Here is a 27,985-nt window from a genome sequence, read left to right as displayed (position 1 = left end):
TATGAAAATTTCGCTATCTCCCTTAGATTTAGAAATATTCCTCAAAAACTCAACTGAAAGCTAATGATTTTTATAAAATTTGTTTATAGAAAAATGCTTATAGCTACTGAGTTTTCTTGGACATCAACTTCCCAAGTTTTTTTTCTTGAATTTTATATTGAGAAATAAAATTCAAAAAAAAAACTCGAAAATTTGCGCCCAAAATTTTCTGTACGAAGATAAAAATCTTCTGAATTTTTTCTATAAAAAATTTCTTAACAAAATTAGACGGTAAAATTTCACATCAATTTCTATAGAAATGGAACAAAAACAGATAGAATTTTTCATGTTCTTGTATTAAATGGTTTCACGCGTGCACCTACGTAACAAAAATAAATACCTATTTAAATGATACTTAATCCCAACGAACGGTAATCAGTAATCCCAAGTGTTGACGTTTTGGGATTAAAATTTTAAATTAGCTCAATTAATTACAACAGTGAACAGCCAGTTTCTCATCAATATTCATGATAATCATCCACGTTAATGCAATCGGTATCGCTATTCAGATATTACTCCACGATACCACGAGATTAGGAAATGCCACTTTGAAAAATTAAAGATGGGAATGTGTCGTGCAGTCAAGCATACGTTACACCACGGAACTATCTCAACATTGCTGAATAATCGTTACACAATTATTAGGACTAGTTAATAAATAATCTCTCGCCATCAAATCCCTTCACAACTTTTGAATTGCACTTAAAGGTTCATCAGTTCGTTCTTGCACGCACGAAAAAATTTCTTGGAACAGCTGGCGCATTTGATAGAAAATTCTATTGGACTTGAATTTATTGAAAAATTCCACAGCTTTTGTTCGCATTTTTTCCAAGTTTTTTTACTATTTTTTTTCTTATCAAATAATTCTTGGGCCGAAGAAATTCTATAAAAAATATTTTAATAGAATAAACTCCATGAAAAATTGAATTCTATTGAAATTTTCTTTAAAATATTTTGTATTGAACATTTCCATTGAAAAAAAGCATAAAAATGGATTTTTTCACAGCAAAAAACTAATAGTTTTGAAAAGAATTTTTATAGAAAACCAATAGATTTTTGTATGAAATTTTTTCGTCCGTGTTCTTGGATAAAAAAAACGATGGAAGGAAAATAGTCATGAACCACCTGGACACGAGGGTGAAAATTAAAACTGCAGGTGAAATCAGAGAATGAGTGGGTTTCCACTGTTTTCCAGTGGTTTTCGATCGTAATCTCGATGTCAGAGTTACATGGGACTCGTTGTTACGCCATTGCGGTGATGCAGAGCCCGCTCACGACTGAGAACAACTTGTTCGGGATCAATGTCACCATCCTCTATTCCAATTTCATCGAAACTGTTACCAGCGTTGGATCTCACGTCTTTTTCTTCCAGTTTTGCCTCGGCTAACCACTCGAATATCTCGTTCGTGTACATTCTCCTTTGGAGAACTTCACGGGTTCTTGGGCGAGAGCCAATGTATGTTGTTGTACTCTGGAGAAAATTTATTGTCAGTTGTTTATAACTGGTTTTTAGTTGATTCTTTTCAAGTTTCGTTCGAATAATATTTTATAAGTTAGAGAAAAAAGTCAGGAAGTCTATTTTTCCGCTCATAGAATAGTTGGAGAATCGTTATTGATGAAAAAGAAATTTCCGAACCCAAGAAATGATTTTTTGAAATCGTAGTTAATTTATTTCAAAGAAATTCATTATAGTTCTCTCCTTTGAGGAATTCAGCATCTCAATTTTTAAGGAAATTGAGGTGTTGTAGAAGCTAATTTGAATCATGCTAATTATTTATGAATTTTTCCAAATTTTTGTCATCGATGTCAATTGAAAAAACTGATGATTTCAAATTTGAAATTGATTTAAATCACTAAAATCACTTTTACTAATTAAACTTGGTAAATAATTTCAATTATTGATGAACAAGAACGATGAAATCAGATGATTGATGAAACTTGATAAATAATTTAAATTATTGATGAACAAGAAGAGGGTGGAAGACCCTCTTACCCAGGAAACAATTTTAAAAAATGGTAATTTAAATCAATAAAAATCACTAAAATCACTTGAAGTTACAAACATTGCAAAGTTTAGTTATTACAAATTTTTCTCATTCATTTCACTTAACAAAATTGATGATTTCAAATTTGAAATTGATTTAAATCAATAAAATCACTTTTAGTAATTAAACTTGTTAAGTAATTTCAATTATTGATCGACAAAAACCTCTCACCCAGGAAATAATTTTTAAAAATAGTGATTTAAATCACTAGAAATCACTAAAATCGCTTGAAGGCACTAAAATTGTTGAAGAATTGCATTTGTCAATAAACAAAAAATTTTCTATCCTAGAACTGATTCTTTAAAATCGCAATAAATTCATTCTAAACAACTTCATCATTTGAAATACTGCAGAACCTAATTTGAATAATGCCAATTATGTATGAATTTTTCCAAATGTTTCTCATCCATTTCAATTGAAAAAAAACGATAATTTGAAACTTGAAATTGATTTAAATCACTAAAATCACTTGAAGGCACTAAAATTGTTGAAGAATTGCATTTATCAATAAACGAAAAATTTCTTACCCTAGAACTGATTCTTTAAAATCGCAATAAATTCATTCTAAACAACTTCATCATTTGAGATGCTGCAGAACCTAATTTGAATAATGCCAATTACGTATAAATTTTTCCAAATTTTTGTCATCCATTTCAATTTAAAAAATTGATGATCTCAAACTTGAAATTGATTTAAATCACTAAAATCACTTGAAGTCACTAAAATTGTTGAAGAATTGCATTTATCAATAACCGAAAAATTTCCTACCCTAGAACTGATTCTTTAAAATCGTAATAAATTCAGTCAAATGCCAATAATGTCAATTATGTATGAATTTTTCCAAATTGTTCTCATTCGTTTCAATTAACAAAAAAATTATTTCGAACGTGCTATAAATCCCTAGTACCTGGGATGAAGCCAATGATTTCCAGAAATAATTAGCAACAATTCTTCACATGAACTCACCCCCACCACCAGTAGCCCCCTCAACTGTTCCAGCAATTGAAAATCTTGAACAATAGACTGGAGCTCGTCCCACCTCAGTTCAACTTCCTCATGTAACATTTTTTCCTCATCCCGTTTCGACGTCGACCTTTTGTACTGAATTCGGAATCGGAAAGCCTCGAGGAAGCTCGACACGACAATCGTGAGAACAATCATGGTCACCAGGTAGAATATCATGAAGTAAACTCTTGTGTAATGGCCAGCAGTAAATGCATAGGCATTCATGAATATGAACCAATTATTGACTACTGTCAATTCGAACAATGTCATGCTGCTTGCCATCAGATTGTCGAAGGTATTGAGGTAATAGTAGCCCAGGGCTGTGCTTCCGTTTGCTGAGTATTTGTAGAAATCTTCAACTGTTGTATTTCTGCAAGAATAGCAATTGATTCAATTCAATTAAACCGTTTTCGACTGTTGACCAGTTTTCAGCGAATATCTCGAAATTTAAGGGAGATAGAAAAATTTTTGTCATTACCTATTTTGTAGCTCTCAATTTGCTCTAGAAGAAAGGTCATTACAAACATTTCGGTATCTCCTTTATATTCGGAGATATTCCCCGAAAACTCAGCTAAGATTCAAGTTTACTTGGACAGTTTTACCGTTTCGCTATCGAATTTGTTTAGTTGAATGTTTTTTCAAAAGAAACATTCAAAACATACATTTCCAGAAATGATTTTGTGCTTTCGTTTATTGTACTGATGAGTTTCCTCCAGTTGTCATGTAAAGTAATTGGAAAAAATGAGGTTTTAATTTTTATTGAGCTAAAGAGGCTTTAGAAGAATAAAATCTTCAAGTGTTCTCATGACGCTATTCTCAACAGCGTGACTCAAATTTTGGTTCACAATCTATTATGCATTAGGTTTTTGTCATTCTTTTCTCAAAATTGACAGCAATGATAAATTTACGAAATTTATAGAATTCAACTGTATCATAAATCGTAGAAGTATGAATTTTATTCAGAATATAACGAGAAAAATCATGAGAAAAAGTGTGATTTATAGAATTACGCAGTAATTTCGCCTCTAGTAATCTAGATAATTTTTATCCAATTATTCCCTTCGTGCAGCCTCGAGATTATTTCCCAATATCAATCATCTCTCCCCAAATATTAAGCAAACTCACTGATACTTACACACAACAATTCCTCATATCGTACCCGGCGAACATTTCCATTCCAATAATAGCAAAAAAGTAGTACAAAATCAGCATAACAATGGCGGTGGAGCACATCAGTGGTGATAAAATAACAAGTGTTCCAAACACATCCCTGTATCTCTTCTTCATTTTGAATAATCTCAGTAGCCGGAGAGGTCGGAATATTACCAAGAACGTTGCCCCTGGGAATAGTGTGAGCGCACAAGAGGCAACGAGGGACATTATGGAGGCCCCGAGATCGAAGAGATTCCAGCCAGAGCTGAGGTACCTCCGCATCCCCAGTCCGAGGACTTTTATCAATGCTTCAGTGACGAAAACTGAAAGGCCAAGATCCCCGGGATCGGCATCATTAATTAAAATTTACTCATCTTCATTGAAATTTGAGAAATAATAAAATAACTGATAATTTAAGTTTTTAATTGACTATGAATTCAATAACTGACAATGTGAAATTGCCAATTGACGAAACAATCATTAACAGATTGAATATTTACTTGACGAGGAATTTAATAATTTAAAAATTGTTAGTAATATTGACAATTGACTTATTCAATATTTAACTGAAATTTATGATTATGCCGATGTCTGGGCCACACGGACGAAAAAAATTGAATAGAAAAATCTATCAAATTCGTTAGAAAACTCTATTGAATTTCTATTGAACTGTTCTATTAGTTTTTGGCCAATTCTATTGAAATTCTCAATAGAAAATATTCAGTAGAATTCAGTAAAAGTCAGTAGAATTCAATTTTTCTATATAACTTATTCTATTGAGATATTTTCTATAGAATTTCCTCGGCTCAAATTTTCTAAGTGTTTTCGTTTGATTTTCTTGATGAGAAGAAAAGAAGAATAGAATGAAAAAAACTAGGAAAACTTGAAAAACGAAAACTGAAAGCCCAACCGGGGATCGGAATCATTAATTAAAATTTACTCATCTTCATTGAAATTTGAGAAATGATAAAATAACTGATAATTTAAATTTTCAATTGACTATGAATTCAATAATTGATAATGTGGAATTGCCAACTGACCAAACAATCATTAACAAATTGAATATTTATTTGATGAGTAATTTAATAATTTAAAAATTGTTAGTAATATTGACAATTGACTTATTCAACATTTAAGTGCATTTAAAATTTATGATTATGCCGATGTCTGGGCCACATGGACGAAAAAATTGAATAGAAAAACCTATCGAATTCGTTAGAAAATTCTATTGAATTCCTATTGAACTGTTCTATTAGTTTTTGGCCGATTCTGTTGAAATGTTCAATAGAAAATATTCAGTAGAATTCAGTAAAAGTCAATAGAATTCAATTTTTCTATATAACTTATTCTATTGAGATATTTTCTATAGAATTTCCTCCGTTCAAATTTTCTAAGTGTTTTCGTTTGATTTTCTTGATGAGAAGAAAAGAAGAATAGAATGAAAAAAACTAGGAAAACTTGAAAAACGAAAACTGAAAGCCCAACCGGGGATCGGAATCATTAATTAAAATTTACTCATCTTCATTGAAATTTGAGAAATGATAAAATAACTGATAATTTAAATTTTCAATTGACTATGAATTCAATAATTGATAATGTGGAATTGCCAACTGACCAAACAATCATTAACAAATTGAATATTTATTTGATGAGTAATTTAATAATTTAAAAATTGTTAGTAATATTGACAATTGACTTATTCAACATTTAAGTGCATTTAAAATTTATGATTATGCCGATGTCTGGGCCACATGGACGAAAAAATTGAATAGAAAAACCTATCGAATTCGTTAGAAAATTCTATTGAATTCCTATTGAACTGTTCTATTAGTTTTTGGCCGATTCTGTTGAAATGTTCAATAGAAAATATTCAGTAGAATTCAGTAAAAGTCAATAGAATTCAATTTTTCTATATAACTTATTCTATTGAGATATTTTCTATAGAATTTCCTCCGTTCAAATTTTCTAAGTGTTTTCGTTTGATTTTCTTGATGAGAAGAAAAGAAAAATAGAATGAAAAAAACTTGGAAAATTTGAGTCGAGCAAATTCTATAGAAAATATATGAAAAGAATAAGTTATATAGAAAAATCGAATTCTGTTGACTTTGTCTATCGAATGTTTTCTATTGAACATGCCAATAGAATCAGTCAAAAACTAATAGAAAGTTTAATAGAAATTCACTAGAATTTTCTAACGAATTCGATAGGTTTTTCTATTAAATTTTTTCGTGCGTGCATACCCGCATGTTATGAATTCATTGATCCAATGTTAATGATGATTTTCATGGGGGTAACTCACATGCACCGAATAGGAGAGTATCCCAACAGCCAGCGAATCTGTGGGCTGATTCAATCAGATCAGCATTCGATTGAAACAGTCTGATGAACATCGCAACTCCATTTCCGATTATCGTAGCATCTAAACGTGAATTAATTCGATTAGTTAGTTAATTGATTTGGCTTTTTAATGTTTTTTTTGCACTTGAAGAGATACAAGAGCAGTTAAGAACGAATTTAATATGAAAATCGCAGAATTCAGTGGAAAAAGAAATTCTATGGAAAATATTTTAGTTTAAAATTCCCTTGGAAATTATGTAACTTTAACGCATATTTTCCGATGCATCTTTTGATTGAAAAAAATCAATAGCTGTTGATTTTGATTCTTTGAAATTCAAATAAGTTGAAAAATTTTCGTCTTCCTGTAGCTAAAAATTTATAATTAAAAAAAACAATAATTTAGTTAATTTAATTAATTTAATTTAATGTAATGTAATTAACTAAAATAAAATTCAATAATAATAACAATAATAATAACAGCAATAATCAAATTCTATTTTATTTAATTAACTGATTATTATTATTTTTAATTATAATAATAAAAAATAATAAAACAATAATAATAGTTATAATAATAATTATTTTATTTGTTAATTTAATAATTTAATTTAATTTTTTTTTATTGTAAAAAAATTTATAATTTTCTTGAATTTCTATGAAATCTGAAATTTCAATTTGTTTTCTAATCGTGCAATGATAATAATAATTCCCCCGATTCAGCCAATTTTTCCTCTCCCCATACATTGCCGCATTATTTTTACCGCCAACAGATAATTCTTATCATTGACTAATTACTCGAGAAGATATAAATAATCGTGAGATACTCACAAACAAAACTCTCGAAATATGGCCACATGATAGCGGCATTGGCTCCAGTGCACAGCATCTGGAGCGGTGGCCATGCTGTGTGATACCAGGGTATCCCAGTGAATTGTGGCTCCCACTGAAGTGTTGTAACATCGTAGACCGATAGGAATTCCTCGCAGCTCAGTGCACCACTGCCTGATGCGTTCATGTGCCTGAACATGAGAATAACGTCGAGGGTGCTCTTCTGGGGGGCGTAGTAGCGCATCAGTCCCTCGAACTGGCGGAACCGCATTTTATCGGGGTTCTGCTTTGAGACGAGAAGCTTGAAAGCGTGCTGACATGCTCTCCTCTTGTGGAGAAAGAGCTTCTTGAACTTGTCGCGCTCGGCTGAGGTGAATGTCTCGTTCACAACTGCCAGCATCAGGTTCATCATCACGTACAGCATTGTGCAGAGATATGTTACGAAGTATATGGCGTACCACTTGCTGCGGGAGTAGGAGGGCATCATGACGTCGGGGAAGCTGGAAGAATATAGTTTTTTTTTTAATTATTATTTTCAGGCCCGGGTGTACTATCTTTCGAGTGTTATCTGGATTTTTTTATCTTTCGTAATCCAAAATTGTCAATTGAGTGGTACATCATGTAGAAATTCCAAAAAATTATGATAGAATGAAAAAAAAATAGACAAAATTCTGAACTTTTTCAAAGAGCGTTTTTAATTGAGAGCCAGAATGAGTTGAAAAAAGTGGAAATTACAAATATCTGATTCGCTGTGGCTAATTATCTATTAGCTGTCATTTTCCATGGTGGATAACAAAACATTAACTCCTCATGGGAAGTGACAGCTAGGTATCTCAATTTTCAAAACAGTGGTATGTAGTTATCTGCCATTTTTATGTGATAAAAGTGTGATTAAAAAATTCTCCAAAATATTACAACTTTTTTCAAAGAGCCTTTTCCGTAATAAATATCTGTGTGGGAATAATTGAATATAATTATTCATTCATTCATTCGTTGAATCATGCACTTATGTATTTATTTCTTCATTAGTTATTTATTTATAGATCACAAAAAAGTCAGGTTTTTTTCATTCGGGCAATGTTTATTTTTATTTAAGGTCCGGGTGTACTATCTTTCGAATGTTATCTGGATTTTTTTATCTTTCGTAATCCAAAATTGTCAATTGAGTGGTACATCATGTAGAAATTCCAAAAAATTATGATAGAATGAAAAAAAAATAGACAAAATTCTGAACTTTTTCAAAGAGCGTTTTTAATTGAGAGCCAGAATGAGTTGAAAAAAGTGGAAATTACAAATATCTGATTCGCTGTGGCTAATTATCTATTAGCTGTCATTTTCCATGGTGGATAACAAAACATTAACTCCTCATGGGAAGTGACAGCTAGGTATCTCAATTTTCAAAACAGTGGTATGTAGTCATCTGCCATTTTTATGTGATAAAAGTGTGATTAAAAAATTCTCCAAAATATTACAACTTTTTTCAAAGAGCCTTTTCCGTAATAAATATCTGTGTGGGAATAATTGAATATAATTATTCATTCATTCATTCGTTGAATCATGCACTTATGTATTTATTTCTTCATTAGTTATTTATTTATAGATCACAAAAAAGTCAGGTTTTTTTCATTCGGGCAATGTTTATTTTTATTTAAGGTCCGGGTGTACTATCTTTCGAATGTTATCTGGATTTTTTTATCTTTCGTAATCCAAAATTGTCAATTGAGTGGTACATCATGTAGAAATTCCGTAAAATTATGATAGAATGATAAAAAAAATAGACAAAATTCTGAACTTTTTCAAAGAGCGTTTTTAATTGAGAGCCAGAATGAGTTGAAAAAAGTGGAAAATACAAATATCTGATTCGCTGTGGCTAATTATCTATTAACTGTCATTTTCCATGGTGGATAACAAAACACTAACTCCTCATGGGAAGTGACAGCTAGGTATCTCAATTTTCAAAACAGTGGTATGTAGTCATTGCCTTTTTTATATGATAAAAGTGTGATTAAAAAATTCTGAAAAATATTACAACTTTTTTCAAAGAGCCTTTCCGTAATAAATGTCTCTGTGCAGTGTGGGAAAAGATTTACGAAATCAGTCTTCCCCCTGCATGATATTGGGCGACAGGCCGTCATTTGTCACCGTAAATCAGATACATTTTTCAATTTCTTGTTATTCAACTTATTCTGAATGTAAATTTAAAATGCTCTGAAAAAATTAAGAATTTTTTCTACTTTTTTTTGACTATTCATTCATAATTTTTCAAAACTTCTGCATGATGCAGGACTTAATTGACAATTTCAGATGACGAAAGATGAAAAAAAACATCGAGATAACGTTCGAAAGATAGTACCCCCGGGCCTTAAAAAATAAAAAGTGTGACCCATTTTGTCCCACCCTCCCTTTAAGGTCTACTCACTTGGCGGTAGTCAAAAGTACAAAAAGGCTGACGAAACTATCCTGCAGTGTGCCAAAGTTGCTGTTGCCCTCGGAAAACATAAAATACCCGAGAACCATGTACGTAGTGATGAAGAACAGGAGAAGACCCAGCATATCGAGAATCGGTGGTAATGTCTGGAGAATTTGGCGGATAAATCGCCTCACACCACCGCAGTATTTGGTGTCCACCAGGAAAATTGGCCTCAGTGCACGGGTCACCCGGACGTGAGAGGATTGACGGATTAGAACGGTTGTCGCTTCCAAGAACATTATTGCCAGGGTGATGCACTAGGAGAGAGGAAAAGGCAAACTTCATCATTTTTTTCGCACGAAAAAGTCAAAAGAATTAGATTTTTCCATACAACTTATTCTATTGAGCCATTTTCTATGAAATTTCCTTGGCTCAAATTTTCCAAGTTTTTTTGTGGGATTTTCTTCAGTGATAGGCATATCAATCAATCATAATTACCGTTAAATTGTGAAGTTTTCAATTTTTAACATAAATCTTAAAATTTTAAATATTAAAGTAACCATCAATTTGTACATTTGAATTTCGAAATATTCTGTCAACCAATAATTTAGGTAGGAAGATTGACGATTATTTGGATAATCGAAAATCAAGTACCTAAATTTAGAATTAGCTTGTTAACTGAAAAATTACATTTCAGTATTATCAAATATTTTACTCACCATCAATCGAAAAATTTAGTTAATAAATTCTATAATATTTTAAATGTGTCAAATATAGTTAAACTTTGAACAATATAAGGAGATAATCCCTTTTTAATATTGTCAAAATCTAATATTATTGCCCATCCCTGATTTTCTTGATGAGAAGAAATGAAGAATAGAATGAAAAAACGTAAAATACATCTGAAGACAATAACTTACAAACAAATGATGATTTTTATACACAACTTTTTTTATTCTATCGGAATTTTTGGCCCTAAATTTTCCAAGATTTTGACAAATCTTAAAATTTAAAATTGAAATATTAGATGTAAAATCTAAGAAGAAACCAGGAAACTCATGTCCATAAATTGCTTTATCAAAAAATCATAAAAGCATAATTCGTCTGGAAAACTAAAGTTCATTGACTTTTCTATCCACTGATTTTTTCTATAAGATCTCTTGAGTATGAATTTTTCAAAATTTTTTCTTGCATTTCATATCGAAAAACAGAGAAAAAACACTGAAAGAAATTAGAGAATTTATGCCCAAACAATTTCCACGAAAAATCAATAGCCATCAACTGTTATCTACCACAAATCTACCATGAATACAAGCGCCAAAAAATTTACTAGAAAAACCTATCGAATTCGTTAGAAAATTCTATTGAATTTCTATTCATCTTTCTATTAGTTTTTGGCTGATTCTATTGACATGTTCAATAGAAAACATTTAATAGAAAAGGTCAACAGAATTCGATTTTTCTATATAACTTATTCTTTTCTTATATTTTCTATAGAATTTGCTCGACTCAAATTTTCCGAGTTTTTCTCATTCTATTTTTCTTTTCTTCTAATCAACAAAATCAAACGAAAAAACTTATAAAATTTGAGTCGAGGAAATTCTATAGAAAATATCTCAATAGAATAAGTTCTATAGAAAAATTGAATTCTATTGACTTTTACTGAATTTTACTGAATATTTTTTATTAAAAATTTCGATAGAATCGGCCAAAAACTAATAGAACAGTTCAATAGAAATTCAATAGAATTTTCTAACGAATTCGATAGGTTTTTCTATTAAATTTTTTCGTTCGTGTACGCTGTTCTTCTCTCAATGTACTCCCGCAACGTAAAATAAACCTTTTCTTTTTCTGGATTATTGCACTGGTTTGAACCAGTGATTTCCGGTTGATAAAAAGCCGATTAGTATCGCCGTAAACTATCCGGCTGAATGGATCACACATACGTAATGAGTTTATCCCTGATCTCATCTGGATCACTCCGGTATCGATCTCCAAGCCTCATTTGTTTGTTGACAGAGCCCCGGCTGCTCGGGTGGAACGACTGAATATTCATGAGACAGTTCAACTGGTGGAGTCTAACAACGCGAGTGCAAAATTTAGGAGTATCTCACCTTGAGCATTGTTCTCTTGTGTTTGAGAATCGTACCCCAGCCGATCCATCGAAGTTTCAATGCCAATTCCACCCCTATTGTGATTAATGCCAAGAGCTCGATGGATCCGTGGGCCCAGACTGGCAACTAGAGTTGAAAAAGTGAATGCACGCATGAAATAATTTTACGGAAAAATTAATGTATTCTATTTAAAAAATCTATCTGGTTTTCGTGGAATTTTTCTATCTATAGGAAATTATGCAACATTGGTGTGTCATTTGTAAAGGGATATTTGATTTTAAAAAGTCAATAGATCTTGATTTTTCTACAGGAATTCTTGGGCGTGAATATTCCAAATTTTGTTGCTGCATTTTTATTTGTTTCTCATCATAAAATACAGCAAAAAAAAACTTAGAAAACCCACACCCAAGAATTCTCATTGCATAAATCTCAGCAGAATAAATTACATTAAATAATCAACATTTATTGACTTTTCTCTATCAGAAGGCTTCCATTCAACAACAATAAAATTATGAATTCAATATGATTTGTTAGAGAAATCCATAATAATAAATAAGAAATTAGTAATAATAATAAGAATAATAATAATAGTAATAATAATGAACTGTAATAATTGTAAAACTGAAAAATCAATCATTTGAAATAATAATAATTCTTTTCACTAAAATATACTAATACTTTTTTTGTTATTGTTTTTGTTTAATATTATTATTGTTATTAAACTTTGTCCGACGTGAGACTTTCTATAAATGACAAAATTTAATATTATTAATTATTCCTATACAAAATTATTGAAAAATACATAAAATAAAATGCAAAAATACGTGACTATTGATAAAAAAAAAGATTTCCCCTAGCGCTGAGATTGTTGTTTTGAATTATAAATACAGGAATTCACTAATTATTTTCTGAATTTAATCAATACAAATATAATAATAGTAACAATTATTATATTTTACTGAAAAGAATTATTACTATTTCAAATAATTGATTTTTCAGTTTCATAATTATTACATTTCATTATTATTACTATTATTATTATTTGTGAAACAAATGTCTCAGAAATTGTTGAATGGATGAAATTTCAATTGCAATCAATTCAGCGGAATAAAAATATTCAGTGGAATAAAAATATCTTGTTAATACACACCTGAAATAGAGGTACTGCTGGTTCTTCAACGACTGCTAATGCCAGTAGAACAACCGATGTGAGAAGATCAAGGCCATAGTACCAGCTGTTGTGAACAAGAAGATAGGCGGGAAGATCCTCTGGATGTCTCGGGTGCGAGTCAAACTTCTCATTGTTTCTTCCTTCCTATAACCCATTAATTCTTATCTGAATGGGGAAAATTACCAGACGTGCTTCATCGAAGATTTTTAATTCACATTATTGATTTATCTGCATTATGTCTGCTCGTTAATAATTAGTAATTGTTCCATATTGATTAAAAAAATTTGGCTTCTTTTGCAGAAATTGTGATAGGGGCATTATGCTGTGGAATGTTTAGTTATCTCGCTTTTTTCGAGTGAAACAAGTGTGGAATAAACAGATAAAATAAAATGGGGGATTAATTATGATTGAAACTACTGGATTCGAGGAGTTTTCCATTGCGTAAAAAAATAAAAGCTGTTTTGTAACAATACAATTATGATGATCGATTTTTTCCCTATTGTCTGCATATCTACATCGACAAAGTTATGTTAGGAGGTGATAAATGTTCCCCTAATTGTTTTACAGCTTTCGAGCATTCGAAAGAAATTCAATTTCTAGTGGATAGTATTTTATGGAAAAAAATTGACAGATGTGGATTTTGCTATTCAAGAATTCTTGGGAATTTTCTTTTCTTTTCCGGGATTTTATAATGTCGAAAACATAGAAAATAACTTGGAGAAAATAATTTTTTTTATGTAGAAAAATAAAAATCTGTCGATTTTTATCTGTAATTTAACATATTTTGAAGATATTCGTATAGATATTCTTTAATACAAAAAAGTCAATATATGTTGAATTCTCCATAAAACTTATTCTGTTGAAATTTTTTCGCAAGAATTGTTGAGCCTGAATTTTCAATTTTTTTTTTAATTTTATAATGAGGAACAGATAAATTGGAAACGAGTTCGGATGTCTAGACCGAAGAATTTCTGTAGGAAAATTTGTATTTGTATCGAATATTTTCAGTTTTTTCCTGGATTTTGCAATGGGGAAAAAAATACAGTCCAAAAATTCAAGTTCATAGACTTTCCCACTATGACAAATTTATAGAATGTCCATGATTATCATATGTTACAACCGACACATCTGAATTTCTCTTCTCAATTTTTGCATATCTATTATTATCATCCTGATCTTGATCTACATATATTAATTTATTCTCAAAACTGGTATTCTATAAATATGTAATTAACATTTAATGTGTTCTTTTGACTCTATTGGTCTGTGGGCTGTTGGCTTTGTTGCAATAAATAAATAAATAAATAGAAAAATCTACCCAATTCCATAGAAACTTTTATTGGATTTTGACTGAACGTTTATTGAAAATTCTATTAGGTTTTGGCCAATTCTATTAAAAAATTCGGCAGCTTACTGCGTGTTTTTTAAATAAAAAATGTCCAATAGAAACTATTCTATAAAAAAACAATAGAATTCAATTTTTCTATACAACTTATTCCTTGAGATACTTTCTATAGAATTTCCTCGGCTCAAGATTTCCAAATTTTCTTCATTCAATTTTTTTTCTTCTCATCAAGAAAATCAACCAAAAAACTAAAAAAAATTGAGCCGAGGGAATTGAATAGAAAATATCTCAATAGAAGAAGGCGAAATCCATAAGTAGAAATCCATAGAATTGTCTAGCAAATTCGCTAGGTTTTCATATTAAATTCCGCAGCTTATTGCGTGTTTTTTAAATAAAAAATGTCCAATAGAAGCTATTCTATAAAAAAACAATAAAATTCAATTTTTCTATACAACTTATTCCTTGAGATATTTTCTATAGAATTTCCTCGGCTCAATATTTCCAAGTTTTCTTCATTCAATTTTTTTTCTTCTCATCAAGAAAATCAAGCAAAAAACTAAAAAAAATGGAGCCGAGGGAATTGAATAGAAAATATCTCAATAGAAGAAGGCGAAATCCATAAGTAGAAATCCATAGAATTGTCTAGCAAATTCGCTAGGTTTTCATATTAAATTTTTTCATACGTGTATTCAGTACTATTTTTTTTCACAATACTGGGGCCAATCCTATTAAAAAATTCCGCAGCTCATTGCGTGTTTTTTAAATAAAAAATGTCCAATAGAAGCTATTCTATAAAAAAACAATCGAATTCAATTTTTCTATACAACTTATTCCTTGAGATACTTTCTATAGAATTTCCTCGGCTCAAGATTTCCAAGTTTTCTTCATTCAATTTTTTTTCTTCTCATCAAGAAAATCAACCAAAAAACTAAAAAAAATTGAGCCGAGGGAATTGAATAGAAAATATCTCAATAGAAGAAGGCGAAATCCATAAGTAGAAATCCATAGAATTGTCTAGCAAATTCGCTAGGTTTTCATATTAAATTTTTTCATACGTGTATTCAGTACTATTTTTTTTCACAATACTGGGGCCAATCCTATTAAAAAATTCCGCAGCTCATTGCGTGTTTTTTAAATAAAAAATGTCCAATAGAAGCTATTCTATAAAAAAACAATCGAATTCAATTTTTCTATACAACTTATTCCTTGAGATACTTTCTATAGAATTTCCTCGGCTCAAGATTTCCAAGTTTTCTTCATTCAATTTTTTTTCTTCTCATCAAGAAAATCAACCAAAAAACTAAAAAAAATTGAGCCGAGGGAATTGAATAGAAAATATCTCAATAGAAGAAGGCGAAATCCATAAGTAGAAATCCATAGAATTGTCTAGCAAATTCGCTAGGTTTTCATATTAAATTCCGCAGCTTATTGCGTGTTTTTTAAATAAAAAATGTCCAATAGAAGCTATTCTAAAAAAAAACAATAGAAGAAGTCGAAATCCATAAGTAGAAATCCGTAGAATTGTCTAGCAAATTCGCTAGGTTTTCATATTAAATTTTTTCATACGTGTATTCAGTACTATTTTCTCTCACAATACCCCAACTTCATTGGTACCTCCAAGAATATAGCAGCCTCGTGATAATTCATCTCCCAATGCATGTCAGCGTCCATCAGGGCGGTCTGCCTGTCGAAGGCAGCACTCTCAGTGAGATCATCTCCCTCGAACCCCCGTGTCTGACTCCTCTGGCTCAATTCATTAGGAGAACTCGCGTCCTCCCTCGGTGACATCCTCAATCGAGTCTCTGGAGAAGCGCAAGACAACATAGACCCATACTCTAGAAGAACAGATCGGAGGAAAAAAACGACAAGCGTGCAGTGGTAGTACCGCAAAGCATTTGCACAGGTCAAAATTTAATGCACTGAATAGTTAGAGCAGAAGAGATTCACCATCACCAGATCAATGTGAAGTGTTAATCAGACTTTCAGCTCGTTATCTCCTGCCTTAAATTAACAAAGAGGAAATCTTGCATTTATCTTATGCAAACAGTGGCATGAGTTGATGACAGCAGTGGGGGAGCAAGTCATTGCCATTCCATTCAACATGTGCGAAAATATTGAAGAGAAAAAGAAATCATTCATTCGCTAAAAACATTCAACTGGAGATTTCAGTGGATTTATATCGGATTTTTTGACGGGGTTCGCGATCAATTCAGTGGATTCTTCAGTGGAAAACATCCGGGTGAGAAGAAATTTGATAGGGAAAACTGACACTTGATCTAGGAAATTTTATTGAAGGTCTACTCGGCAATTTTGCGATTTTTTAATTGATCTTCGATAGAAAAACGTCGACAGATTTTTGTTTTCTTATATGAATTATCTTCTTCTGATTTTTGTATAGAAATTCTTGGACATACATTTTTCCATGTTGCAAAATCGAAAAAGAAGAGAATAATTATGCACAAAAAAGTTTATAGAAAAAATCCCAAGAGAATTTTACGAGATTCTAATTAGATTATGTAGAATTCCCTACAAAAGTCTGGGGCTTACCTCGGAAAATCTGTTATTTTCACTGAATTTTTTGCGTGTGAAGAGAACGAAAGAAAAATAAAGCAGCAAAATCATAGAAATAATTGAAATTTCTGCTAATGCACGGCTGGAAAATTTTCACAGAAAAATCAACATTTATTATGAATTCAGAGAAAATAAAAAAATTGTGATGTCGATAAAATTCGACATCATTAATAATTAATAATTAAAATTAATTAAAAATACATTAAATCAATCAATTCATTCACCTATTTAGATATAATCCAAGAAGATAAAAACAGAAAATTCAACAATAAGTTACATAGATGTCCCAACACTCCTCGAAAATTTGAAGAAATGTAAAGTCTGAATAACAAACTCTGTAAAGCTCTTCCAGAGTTCTACAGATCCAAAAATCCTAAATATTCTACACTCGTTACTAAAGTTCTGAAACAATCTGAACTTGCATCCTACACGGAGAGAAATTTTTTAGAAAAATTCTAGTGATAGCACGGTAAAAGAGGCGGAAAGTGACGGCCGGGAAAAAATTCCAGTGTTGGCACTGGAAATTTTATTTGGGAAAACGTGAATTTTTTCGCGTATTTCTGTGAAAATTTTACAGAAATCCCCATAAATTTTACCAGAAATACCAAGAAATTTTACCTTAACAGCACTAGAATTTTTCACAACCGGTGGATTGTGATTTTTTTCAGTACGCATACTAGAATTTTTCTAGAAAATTTCTCTCCGTGTATGTATTTTGTTTCAGAACTTTAGTAAACGAGTGTACACAAGTGCGTCCAAGCAGGTAAAATAAACATATGATGCACAATGAAATGTAACCACATATAAAAACAATGTTGAAACGAAAACTGTAAATCCGTCACAGACAGTGTACACAAATCATGTAGATTTTCGCACTTTAAACGATAAAAAAAGTCATATAGAAAAATCACCATTTATATGCACTTGTCTACAGCCAAATATCTATTAAAAACCGCACGGGAAAGTTGCATAATTTTTAATACAATTGGCGCCGAAAACAAACATAATTTTTTAGCGGAATTCTCCAATGGAAACACAACTCCCACTGAATCCTTACAAAGTTCCAATAAAAATTCAATAGAATTTCTCAAAGAAAACCCTCAGTTTTTCTACGAAATTTTTTCATATGTGGACTCAAAGTGTAAACAATCAAATTAACATCACTACTAAGCCTACTGGAGCACTAGCCCGGCAATTGCATAATGCACCAAGAAAAATTAGTACCATCGACTGAAAAGCATCATTCAAAACTGTTCGAGTGAATGGAAAAATAAAATTCACAGAGGAAGTAGACAATGCCGTAACAGACACTCAATGATTGCAAAAGGAGAGAGAACAACGTGATTTCTCAATCGCAAAGGATCTGGCGAAGCGTCTGCTAAATTGAAATAAATAATAATTTTTGAAGGACATCCAAGTGTTTTTTACAGTTTAATAATTTTACAATTTAAATTTAAATTTTACAGTTTAAATTAAATTAAATTTTGTGAGAAAAATTGGAAAAAAATCATGAATATTCAGCGTTATTTAAATTACACTTTGCACAGAATTATAATTTTTTAAACACTCGTTGTTGGTAAATAAATAATTTAAATTGTTTAACCTTTCGAAAACCCTATTTTTTCAGGCATAAAATCGATTTCTGGCAAAATTCTGAATATGAATAAATTTGTTATGATTCCGAACAAATTATTTTTATGGTTGAAAATTGATTGTTTATAAATTATTTACAAAAGATGCTCGTAATTTTCAAAACGTGCAATTTTTAATTATTTCATCAATTTTTCTCGAAAAGTAAACTTTCTAATTTTTTTTCAGATTTTTAAAATGTTTTCTAACGGTTCAAAGTCGAGATTTAAAGTCCGACCTCCAAAGTTTAAATAATAAAATCATTGAAAAATGTCCGGAAACTTGGGGTCAAATGGGGCTCAAGTGAGAGCTCCGATTGTTCGACTGGAGAAAAAAAGTAAAAGTACTTGGATATTCTTAATTCATCACACGTATGAAAAAAAATCACAGAAAACTCTAGCGAATTTGCCAGACAATTCTACTGAAATATTAAATAAAAAATATTCCACAGAAAAAGTAATTTTTCTATACACCTTATTCTATTAAGGAATTTTCTATAGAATTTCCTCGGCTGAAATTTTCTAAAAAAATTTGTTCGATCTTCCCGACGAAATGAAAAAAACTCGGAAAGTTTGAACCGAGAACATTTTATAGAAAATATCTCAATAGAATGAGTTGTAAAATCGAATTCTATTGTTTTTTTTCTATAGAATATTTTCTCTTGACCATTCCAATAGAAATCCACTAAAATTGTCAAGCTAATTTGCTAGGTTTTTCTATTAATTTTTCTCGTCCACTCAGCGCGAAGGATTGTTGATACTCACTGGGACTGGTGCTACCGTATCCCTCGGGTCCATAATTAGAGCAGGAATCCTCGTCGAAAACTTGATAATTACTAGCTATTGGTCGCTGATAATTCGAACTCATTTGTTGACGAAGCCGAGTGACTGACGATGAGTTTTGATGATGCTCTTAATTTTTTAATTGACGAAGTGGCTCGAGTGAAGGTCTCATCGATCCACCTTGGTGGCAAATACTTGACTGGGCTGTTCAGTCAGTTGTTGAAGCCACGATTGAAGGCTCCCAGGAGTCAGCCAACCACTAATGCCATACGGATATGCATAGTGGGTATTCGGGTGGATTTATTAGTCATGCACAGGGGGAGGGGCGAGGTGTGCGTGGGCGGCTGATGAAAATGGTTGTGTTCATTATCGTTGAGCTGCGCAAGCGGACATGTGACGTCAGGATCATGTGTCGGAGGAGTTATCTGTTATATCGACACAAGCATAAACAAATTTTATCGAAAAATTTGTTTAGGTGTAAAAAAATTGACAATTTTGTTCGAATTCATTAGAATTTATTAGAAAAAAAATTTTGTTTCTTAAATAATTGATATGAAAAACATTATAAATTTTTATTTTTCCACATTAATTGTTCTCTTGAGAGTTTTTCTATAGAAATCTTTGATAATAAATTTTTCAATTTGTTGTACTCAATTTTTTTATTTCTCATTGCAAGAATGAATAATGTGAAAATCTGATGGAAAAAAATTCTGTTGAATTTCTACGACAATTCTATTTAAGAGGATGATTAGATGAAAAAATGTATATATTTCGATTTTTCAATATTTTTTTTCTTCACTTTCTTTCCCTAGAATTCTTCATACTAAATTTTCCATTTTCTGCTGCATTTTTCTTCATTTTTTATTGTAAGAATGAGAAATAAAAAAAAATCTTTTTTTTTTATCGTTATTTTTACATCGCTTCGACCCGGTTAGGGTATACTGCGATGATGATCAAGACTTTAAATGGTTAGATCGCACCATTCTACCCGGCCGGGATTTGAACTCGGAACCTTTCGCATGTGAAGCAACGAACTTACTCACTGCGCCAAGCCACCGGGCTTGAAAAAAAAAAAAAAAAAAAAAAAAAAAAAAAAATCTGATAGGAAAAATTCTATTGAATGTCTATTAAAATTCTCTTAGAATTCCTTTTTTGAAACCGACAATTTTTTTAATTACGTGTCTATCATTGTCCTGAAGTGACAATCCATCAAATTTTAATGAAAACCATCAAAGTTGACTTGCAATCCCATGTATAAATACGAAAACATCATTTTATTAAACAACAATGTTCATTCCATGACAATTCACAAATTTTTGTGATTAGGCCTCCAAAACCCGTCCAAATTGACATCCACTTGCACACAATTGCACTGATATGAGCTAAAACACTCCACCAAATCAAATCTCCCCATCATTTTCAATTTCCGTCTGGAATTATTGAAGTTTTCAAAATCACAGTCTTCATGAATAAATAAAATCCCCACAAAATGCGTCGATCAGAAGAATTCCCCCACAATAGAAATCCTCTGTAGGAACGGCTGCGCAGAGCACGAGATGACTTGATAATCCCCAGCAAGTGTCACGTTCTTGGGATACAAATTGAGCCTCCGAATTTTCTCGAGCAACGCTTGAGGAACGAAAGGCTTCCTCCGTGCTTCCTCAGGCTGAGGAGAAGATTTCGTTGTGTTTCTGGGCTCCGGCCCTTTGGCCTGTCCCCCAGAGCCCCCAGAGCCTTCTCCACCCTTACCCTCATCCTCCTCAGTCTCCACAACAGCCCCAGACCCCTCAAGACGCTCCCCACTGTCGTCAGTTGAACTCTCCCCAGAACTTTCACTGATGTCTTCATCAATAATCATCTCCACTGCACTCCTCTGCTTCTCCTCCTTCAATTTCATATCGACTAATCTGTCAATTTCGAACTCCACAGTCTCCCCCACCTGAGAATTCAGCTCCTCTTCGTCATTCTGGGGAGGAGTCGCAGGCACAAACTTCCCCATGACCGATTTTTTATCATTGAAGAGACTTTGAGCAGGCCTGCAGCAGCTCAAAGCTCCAGGATCTATGGGATGGGCCTCGGTGTTGAAGACATACCCACCAGCATCCACTACACACTGTCCCCACTGGGTCCTCACCACGTCCCCCTTCTGTCCATTGTTGTGAATGAAATTATCGGTGTCGAATAGGAGGTACAGGTATTTAGTCGTTTCAGCCAGGAAGAAGGACTCCATCCTGTCGGCTTTCTTGTGGTCCCTGACGTCGTTTATGGTGGCGTAGCCACAGGAGGTCTTTGCACTGTGTTGGAGACTCCTGAGGATGTCGACCTGTGGAGAATAGAATTTTATATTTTTTGAAGGGGAAAATTTAGATTTGATGAACTGAGCATTCGAATGAGTGACTAATTGCTCGTGTTTATTGCGTTCTGTTGTGAATTCAAGAAATGGAAACTCGGGAAATTCATGTCTAAACAATAAATAGAACTTCAATAGATTCATTATGGAGGTCCTATTGAAATTATATGGAGTTACTTTAAAAAATCTCACATATGGAAAAACTGAATGGATGAATTCAGAGGTTTCTTGAAGAAATTCTGGTGGAGTTCTACTGGAATTCCATGAGAAGTCTGGTGGAGTTCTAGTAAAATTCTGTCTGAAGATATTTGATAGGAAAAAATTAAAGCATTATTCTCTTGAGAGTTTTGCTATAAAAATTCTTGGGTATGAATTTCTTAATTTTGTTTAAATTCATTCCACAGAGTTCTAATAGAACTCCAATAGCGTTCTTACAGAGTTCCAATAGAAATTCAATGGAATTACTTTAAAAATTCTCACCTCTAGAGAAACTGAGTAAATTAATTTAGAGTTTTCTTGAAGAAATGCTAGTGAAGTTCTACTGGAATTCTATAAGAATTCTGTTGGAGTTCGACCACAATTCTATCTGAAGGTATTTGATAGGAAAAAATTAATGAATTATTCTCTTGAGAGTTTTGCTATAGAAATTCTTGGGCATGAATTTCTCAATTTTTCAAAGAATGCATTTTCAAGAGTTCTAATAGAACCCCAATAGCGTTCTTACAGAGTTCTAATAGAAATTCTTGGACATGAATTTCTCAATTTTCTCCCACTATAGTCCTTCATTTCACATTCCAAGAAGAAAGACTCAAAAAATGCCTCCCCAATAATTCCAACAGAGCCCCAATGGAATTCTCATAGAGTTCCAATACGAATTCTCCGAAAAATCTCCAGATATTTCTATTGAAATTTCCCCTAAATGTCAAGCAAAATTTAAAAAAGTGAATTCTCACTCACTCCAAACTATTTCAGATAAGGATTTCAATAATTCCAACAGAACTCCAAAAGAATTCTCACTGAGTTCCAATACGAATTCTCCGAAAAATCTCCAGATATTTCTATTGAAATTTCCCCCAAATGTCAAGCAAAATTAAAAGAAGTGAACTCTCACTCACTCCAAACTATTTCAGATAAGGATTTCAATAATTCCAACAGAACTCCAAAAGAATTCTCACAGAGTTGCAATATAAATTCTCCGAAAAATCTCCAGATATTTCCATCAAAATTTCCCCCAAACGTCAGGCAAAATTAACAAAAGTGAATTCTCACTCACTTCAAACTGTATCAGATAAGGATCCCAATAATTACAACAGAATTCTCACAGAGTTCCAATACGAATTCTCCGAAAAATCTTCAGATATTTCTATCAAAATTTCCCCCAAACGTCGGGCAAAATTTAAAAAAGTGAATTCTCACTCACTCCAAACTGTATCAGATAAGGATCCCAATAATTACAACAGAATTCTCACAGAATTCTCCAATAGAATTCTCACAGAATTCTCCAATAGAATTTTCACAGAGTTCCAATACGAATTCTCCGAAAAATCTCCAGATATGTCTATCAAAACTTCCCCCACACGTCAAGTAAAATTAAAAGAAGTGAATTCTCACTCACTCCAAACTGTATCAGATAAGGATCCTTGGTCGCCCTGTACAGGTACATAACCGACTCGATGAGCTCTGGTCTCAACGGATAGCTCTCTCTGTTGGTCCCGGCCTCCCCCTGGGCAATATTATAGAACTCCGGAGTGAACCCGTACTGCTTCCAGACCCTGTGATAATTATGCAGCGACTTCATGGCATCAGTTATTTCCCCAAAGAGACTCAGCACCCCAGGCCAATAGGCGTCCAGGGACTGGAAGACCGGCAGGGTGACCTGTCCCTCGGTCATGGACACCCACAGGTGCCAGTCCTCTCGTCTCAGGTACGTCTCGATGGCCCCCCTGTACTCATGAAACATATTCGCGAGGAAAGGATCCTGGAGGAGCAGAGTCCCCTTCGCCAGGTACTCGAAGTAGGAGTCGACACCAGCACCGATTCCAGAGTCGGTGGCTGTCCAGTGACCAGTCAGAACGTCCACGTGATTTCCAACGAGTCCAATCTTCGATCTGTAGAAATGAAGGGCTTTGACGGCGTTCATCGCCACTTCCTCGTAGATGGGATCACCAGTCAATCGGGACAATGTACCAAACTCCAGGATAAATGTGCCGATTCCTGCGGTGCAGGTGACACTGGTCTCACCATCAGGCACTCCGTACTCTAGATTCACGGTTCCGTAGGGCATGCCTGGGGGGGATGAAAAAATTACTCTGTTAAAAAGTAGGTGAAACGCTTTCCATCGGCAATGTATTTTGTCAAGCTTATGCCAGACTTGGGATTGGCTCAAGTGCTTAGCTTGAAAAGTTCTTTCTCGAGATCTTTTTCTATCTTCATTCTTAAAAAATAGTTTAAGGCCCGGGTGTACTATCTTTTGAATGTTATCTGGATTTTTTTTATCTTTCGTAATCCAACATTGTCAAGTGAGTGGTACGTCATGTAGAAATTCCCAAAAATTATATAGAATGATAAAAAAAATAGAATAAATTATGAACTTTTTCAAAGAGCGTTTTTAATTGAGATTCAGAATGAGTTGAAAAAGTGGAAATTACAAATATCTGATTCGCTGTGGCAAATTATCTGTTAGCTGTCATTTTCCATGGTGGATAATAACACACTAACTCCTCATGGGAAGTGATAGCTAGGTATCTCAATTATCAAAACAGTGGTATGTAGTCCTCTGCAATTTTTATGTGATAAAAGTGTGATTAAAAAATTCTCCAAAATATTACAACTTTTTTCAAAGAGCCTTTTCCGTAATAAATGTATCTGTGCAGTGTGGGAAAAGATTTACGAAATCAGTCTTCCCCCTGCATGATATTGGGTGACAGGCCGACATTTGTCACCGTAAATCAGATACATTTTTCAATTTCTTGTTATTCAACTTATTCTGAATATAAATTAAAAATGCTCTTCGAAAAAATTAAGAATTTTTTCTACTTTTTTTTGATTATTCATTCATAATTTTTCAAAACTTTTGCATGATGCAGGACTTAATTGACAGTTTCAGATGACGAAAGATGAAAAAAAACATCAAGATAACGTTCGAAAGATAGTACACCCGGGCCTTAAGTGAATTAAAAATTCCCACTCCTGTCCCATTCAATAATTAAAAATTCGGGAATTTTTAAGCATGGAATTCTGTTTTTTTAATTATTTAGCACAAAACCGGTTGTTTTATACAGCATATGCAATTCTGTAATAATTGTTTGTTAAAAAAAATATTCATTCATTTATAAATAGATTTTTTTAGTAAACAATTATTACAGCAAAAATATTTTGTGTTAATTTTTTTTTATCAACTTTTGTTTATTAACTTTTTTTATTGTTGAGAGTATTGATAAGAATAATAATTTCCCATTGAGTAGAATGAAAAATTATTGAGAAGTTTTGACGGGAGAAAATTTTGTCAATGGATTATTTGAAAACAAAAGGAAACAGCAGAATCCAAAGTCCAGAGTCTAATCAATTGAATTATAAGACGGATAGAGCAAAATAAGCTCATATTAAAAAAAAATATATTTTATATTTTATTAAATTACATTTTAATAAAATACAATTTTTTTTTATTTTTATTTTTATTATTTTCATCAGTACTCCCAATAATAAAAAAAGTTGAAGAAAAAAATTTTTTTTTGTTAATTTTCTGGGGAGAAGGCAATTACGACGATTTTGGTGAATTTATCGCAGTCGAAAAATGACTGTTTGACGCAATCCCAAGCAAATAAAAATTAACAAAACAATTTTTTTCGCTTGAATTGCGTCAAACAGTCATTTTCCACCTGTTTTATTTTGACACCCCCCGCTGTTTCATTTTGCCCCACTCACCCCATCTAATATTGCATTGACTTTCCAGTTTTTTTTATTACTTTAGCAACAATTCTACGATATATATTCTAAAATATTTGGGGTGGATGGAAATTATTTGCAGGAATCCTACCTGTGGGAGTGTCGAAGGCTGGCAGAAGTCGCCTGGCCATGTCCTCAGCCAGACGAAGAAGAGGACCATTGCAGGGCCAGCCTGGCTCCAGTCTCACTCCTGCCTTCTTCGAGAGGAGGTGGGCTGACAGGAGACCCCCAACGACTCTGATGTTCGTCTCGAAGACGGAGACATTTATGTTCGCCTTGAAGTCCTTCCTGGAAGAGATGATCTCAGCTACTCTCCGGAATTCCGTGTAGTTTCCCATCACTGCGAGGGTGTCCAGGGCGTCGATAAGCGTGAGGGAGAAACTCCCCCAGGTGTCGAAACCGTCGCAGCTCAGGGAGCGCAGCTCGTCGTAGGGGTAGGCGTACTTGAGGTAGCTGGAGTAGGCGTGATCGAACATGGATTTCACTTCGTTCTTCAGGCAGATGAGGTGCTTCTTCTGGTACTCGTGGTTAGCTTGGACCAGAGCCAGGATCGAGGTGAGCAGAGCGAGACGGCTGAAGATCATTTTCTGGGGGAGAAGGCAATTATGAGGATTTTAGTGAACAGGGAACTTGCATGCATTTTTTTTCAATTTTCTAATCTCAAGTTTGGGACCTGAATAATTCATTTTTCACTCACAAACGTTCGAAATATTGCTCATTGATTAATAATTGATTGTTAAAAGTGGAAGATCTCAAACGCTTTGAAATCGCTGATGACGTCACAGAGACGGTCGAGTGCTGGACCAATCGCAGAATGGCTGGAGCCGACCTACCCAACCTGGAGGTGCGCCTCGGCCAATGGAAGACAACAAGTCCCCACTCTCTTCTTTTTCGACCAATGAAGCGTCACCTGACCGTCTTCGTGACGTCATGACCGAAAAATTGGCCTCGAAAACGACTGATTTTCAATTAATTATCCACGGACGAAAAAATTTAATAGAAAAACCTATCGAATTCGTTAGAAAATTCTATTGAATTTCTATTGAACTGTTCTATTAGTTTTTGGCCGATTCTACTGAAATGTTCAATAGAAAATATTCAGTAGAGAAAATCAGTAGAATTCAATTTTTCTATAGGGAAGGATGGGGTAAAATGGACATTTTTGATTTTTAACTTTTTAAAAATTATTCATAACTCGGAAACAGATTTATCAATTGAGCTCAGTCTGTACTCATCACAAAGAGGAAGCATTGTTCTTTCTATTGGGAAATAAAATTATTCCATTTCATGAGCAATTCAACACGTGATGAATATTTCAAAAAAAGTCAAGTGTCCATTTTACCCCACCCTCCCCTATAACTTATTCTATTGAGATATTTTCTATAGAATTTCCTCGGTTCAAATTTTCCAAATTTTATCATTTGATTTTCTTGATGAGAAGAAAGGAAAAATAGAATGAAAAAAACTTGGAAAATTTGAGTCGAGCAAATCCTATAGAAAAAATATGAAAAGAATAAGTTATATAGAAAAATCGAATTCTGTTGACTTTTTCTATTGAACATGTCAATAGAATCAGCCAAAAACTAATAGAAAGTTTGATAGAAATTCAATAGAATTTTCTAACGAATTCGATAGACTTTTCTATTAAATTTTTTCGTGCGTGCCCATATAAATTCGTGAACATTCGCTATTAGATTATTACAAAGAACATCAAAGAAAAAAACTTGGAAAAATTCTGCCCACAAATTTTCATGACAGATATATAAATATATTAATAGTAACAACGGTGAAGATGATAACAAATAAATGAATACGAATACGTGAGCGACTTGTTGTCAACAATAAAATGTTCTGACAATTATTCATTAATTACTCACTTCTTTGTTGTCTGCGTAGCTCCAGGTGATAAACAGACAAGGTCATAACTGGTTATTTACATTAACGACTGTGTATTTTGTTTTCAATGCTTGTTCTTCCATTCATTTAACTCAAGATTTTGGAGTGTCGAGGTGCATTGTCACAGAACTGATGTTTCTCATGAATTCAGCGACAATGTGGGACAGTTGTCCATTCAAAACAGTCCACGTCGGAAAACAACAGCAATTCGAGGTTAGAGATGTACCAGATCAACACTAGAGTGCGTTAATTCGTTATTGATTACATTACAAAACCAAAAATGAATTTTAATTGCTCCAAAAATAGTTTTTTTGAAATTCTTTTCATTTCGTGATTTTGTGATGCACTTGGAAAGCAGTGGATATT

At 32.9% G+C, this 27,985-nt stretch overlaps 2 protein-coding genes across 2 annotated transcripts; both read right to left on the bottom strand.

The window, feature by feature from the left end:
• Window positions 1-1,111: 1,111 nt before the first annotated feature.
• LOC107048404 (two pore calcium channel protein 1) lies at window positions 1,112-19,674 on the bottom strand. Its single transcript, XM_015271557.1, has 10 exons — window positions 19,411-19,674; window positions 16,061-16,248; window positions 13,081-13,245; window positions 11,931-12,056; window positions 9,826-10,133; window positions 7,407-7,906; window positions 6,541-6,660; window positions 4,225-4,564; window positions 3,051-3,459; window positions 1,112-1,510 (listed from the first exon to the last, which is right to left on the bottom strand). The coding sequence occupies exons 1-10, from the start codon at window positions 19,511-19,513 to the stop codon at window positions 1,265-1,267; spliced, it is 2,505 nt and encodes an 834-aa protein (XP_015127043.1). The 5' UTR covers window positions 19,514-19,674; the 3' UTR covers window positions 1,112-1,264.
• Window positions 19,675-20,683: 1,009 nt separating this feature from the next.
• On the bottom strand, window positions 20,684-27,943 carry LOC107048409 (ER degradation-enhancing alpha-mannosidase-like protein 2). Its single transcript, XM_015271565.2, has 4 exons — window positions 27,601-27,943; window positions 25,815-26,310; window positions 23,394-24,064; window positions 20,684-21,751 (listed from the first exon to the last, which is right to left on the bottom strand). Exons 2-4 carry the CDS (start codon window positions 26,305-26,307, stop codon window positions 20,927-20,929), a joined length of 1,989 nt encoding a protein of 662 aa, XP_015127051.1. The 5' UTR covers window positions 26,308-26,310; window positions 27,601-27,943; the 3' UTR covers window positions 20,684-20,926.
• Window positions 27,944-27,985: the final 42 nt, after the last annotated feature.

This window comes from Diachasma alloeum, unplaced genomic scaffold (genome assembly GCF_001412515.2).
Source record: "Diachasma alloeum isolate Michigan unplaced genomic scaffold, Dall2.0 Dall_scaffold_00192, whole genome shotgun sequence".
Taxonomy (NCBI): domain Eukaryota; kingdom Metazoa; phylum Arthropoda; class Insecta; order Hymenoptera; family Braconidae; genus Diachasma; species Diachasma alloeum.
This window is presented reverse-complemented; position numbering and strand designations above follow the sequence as displayed.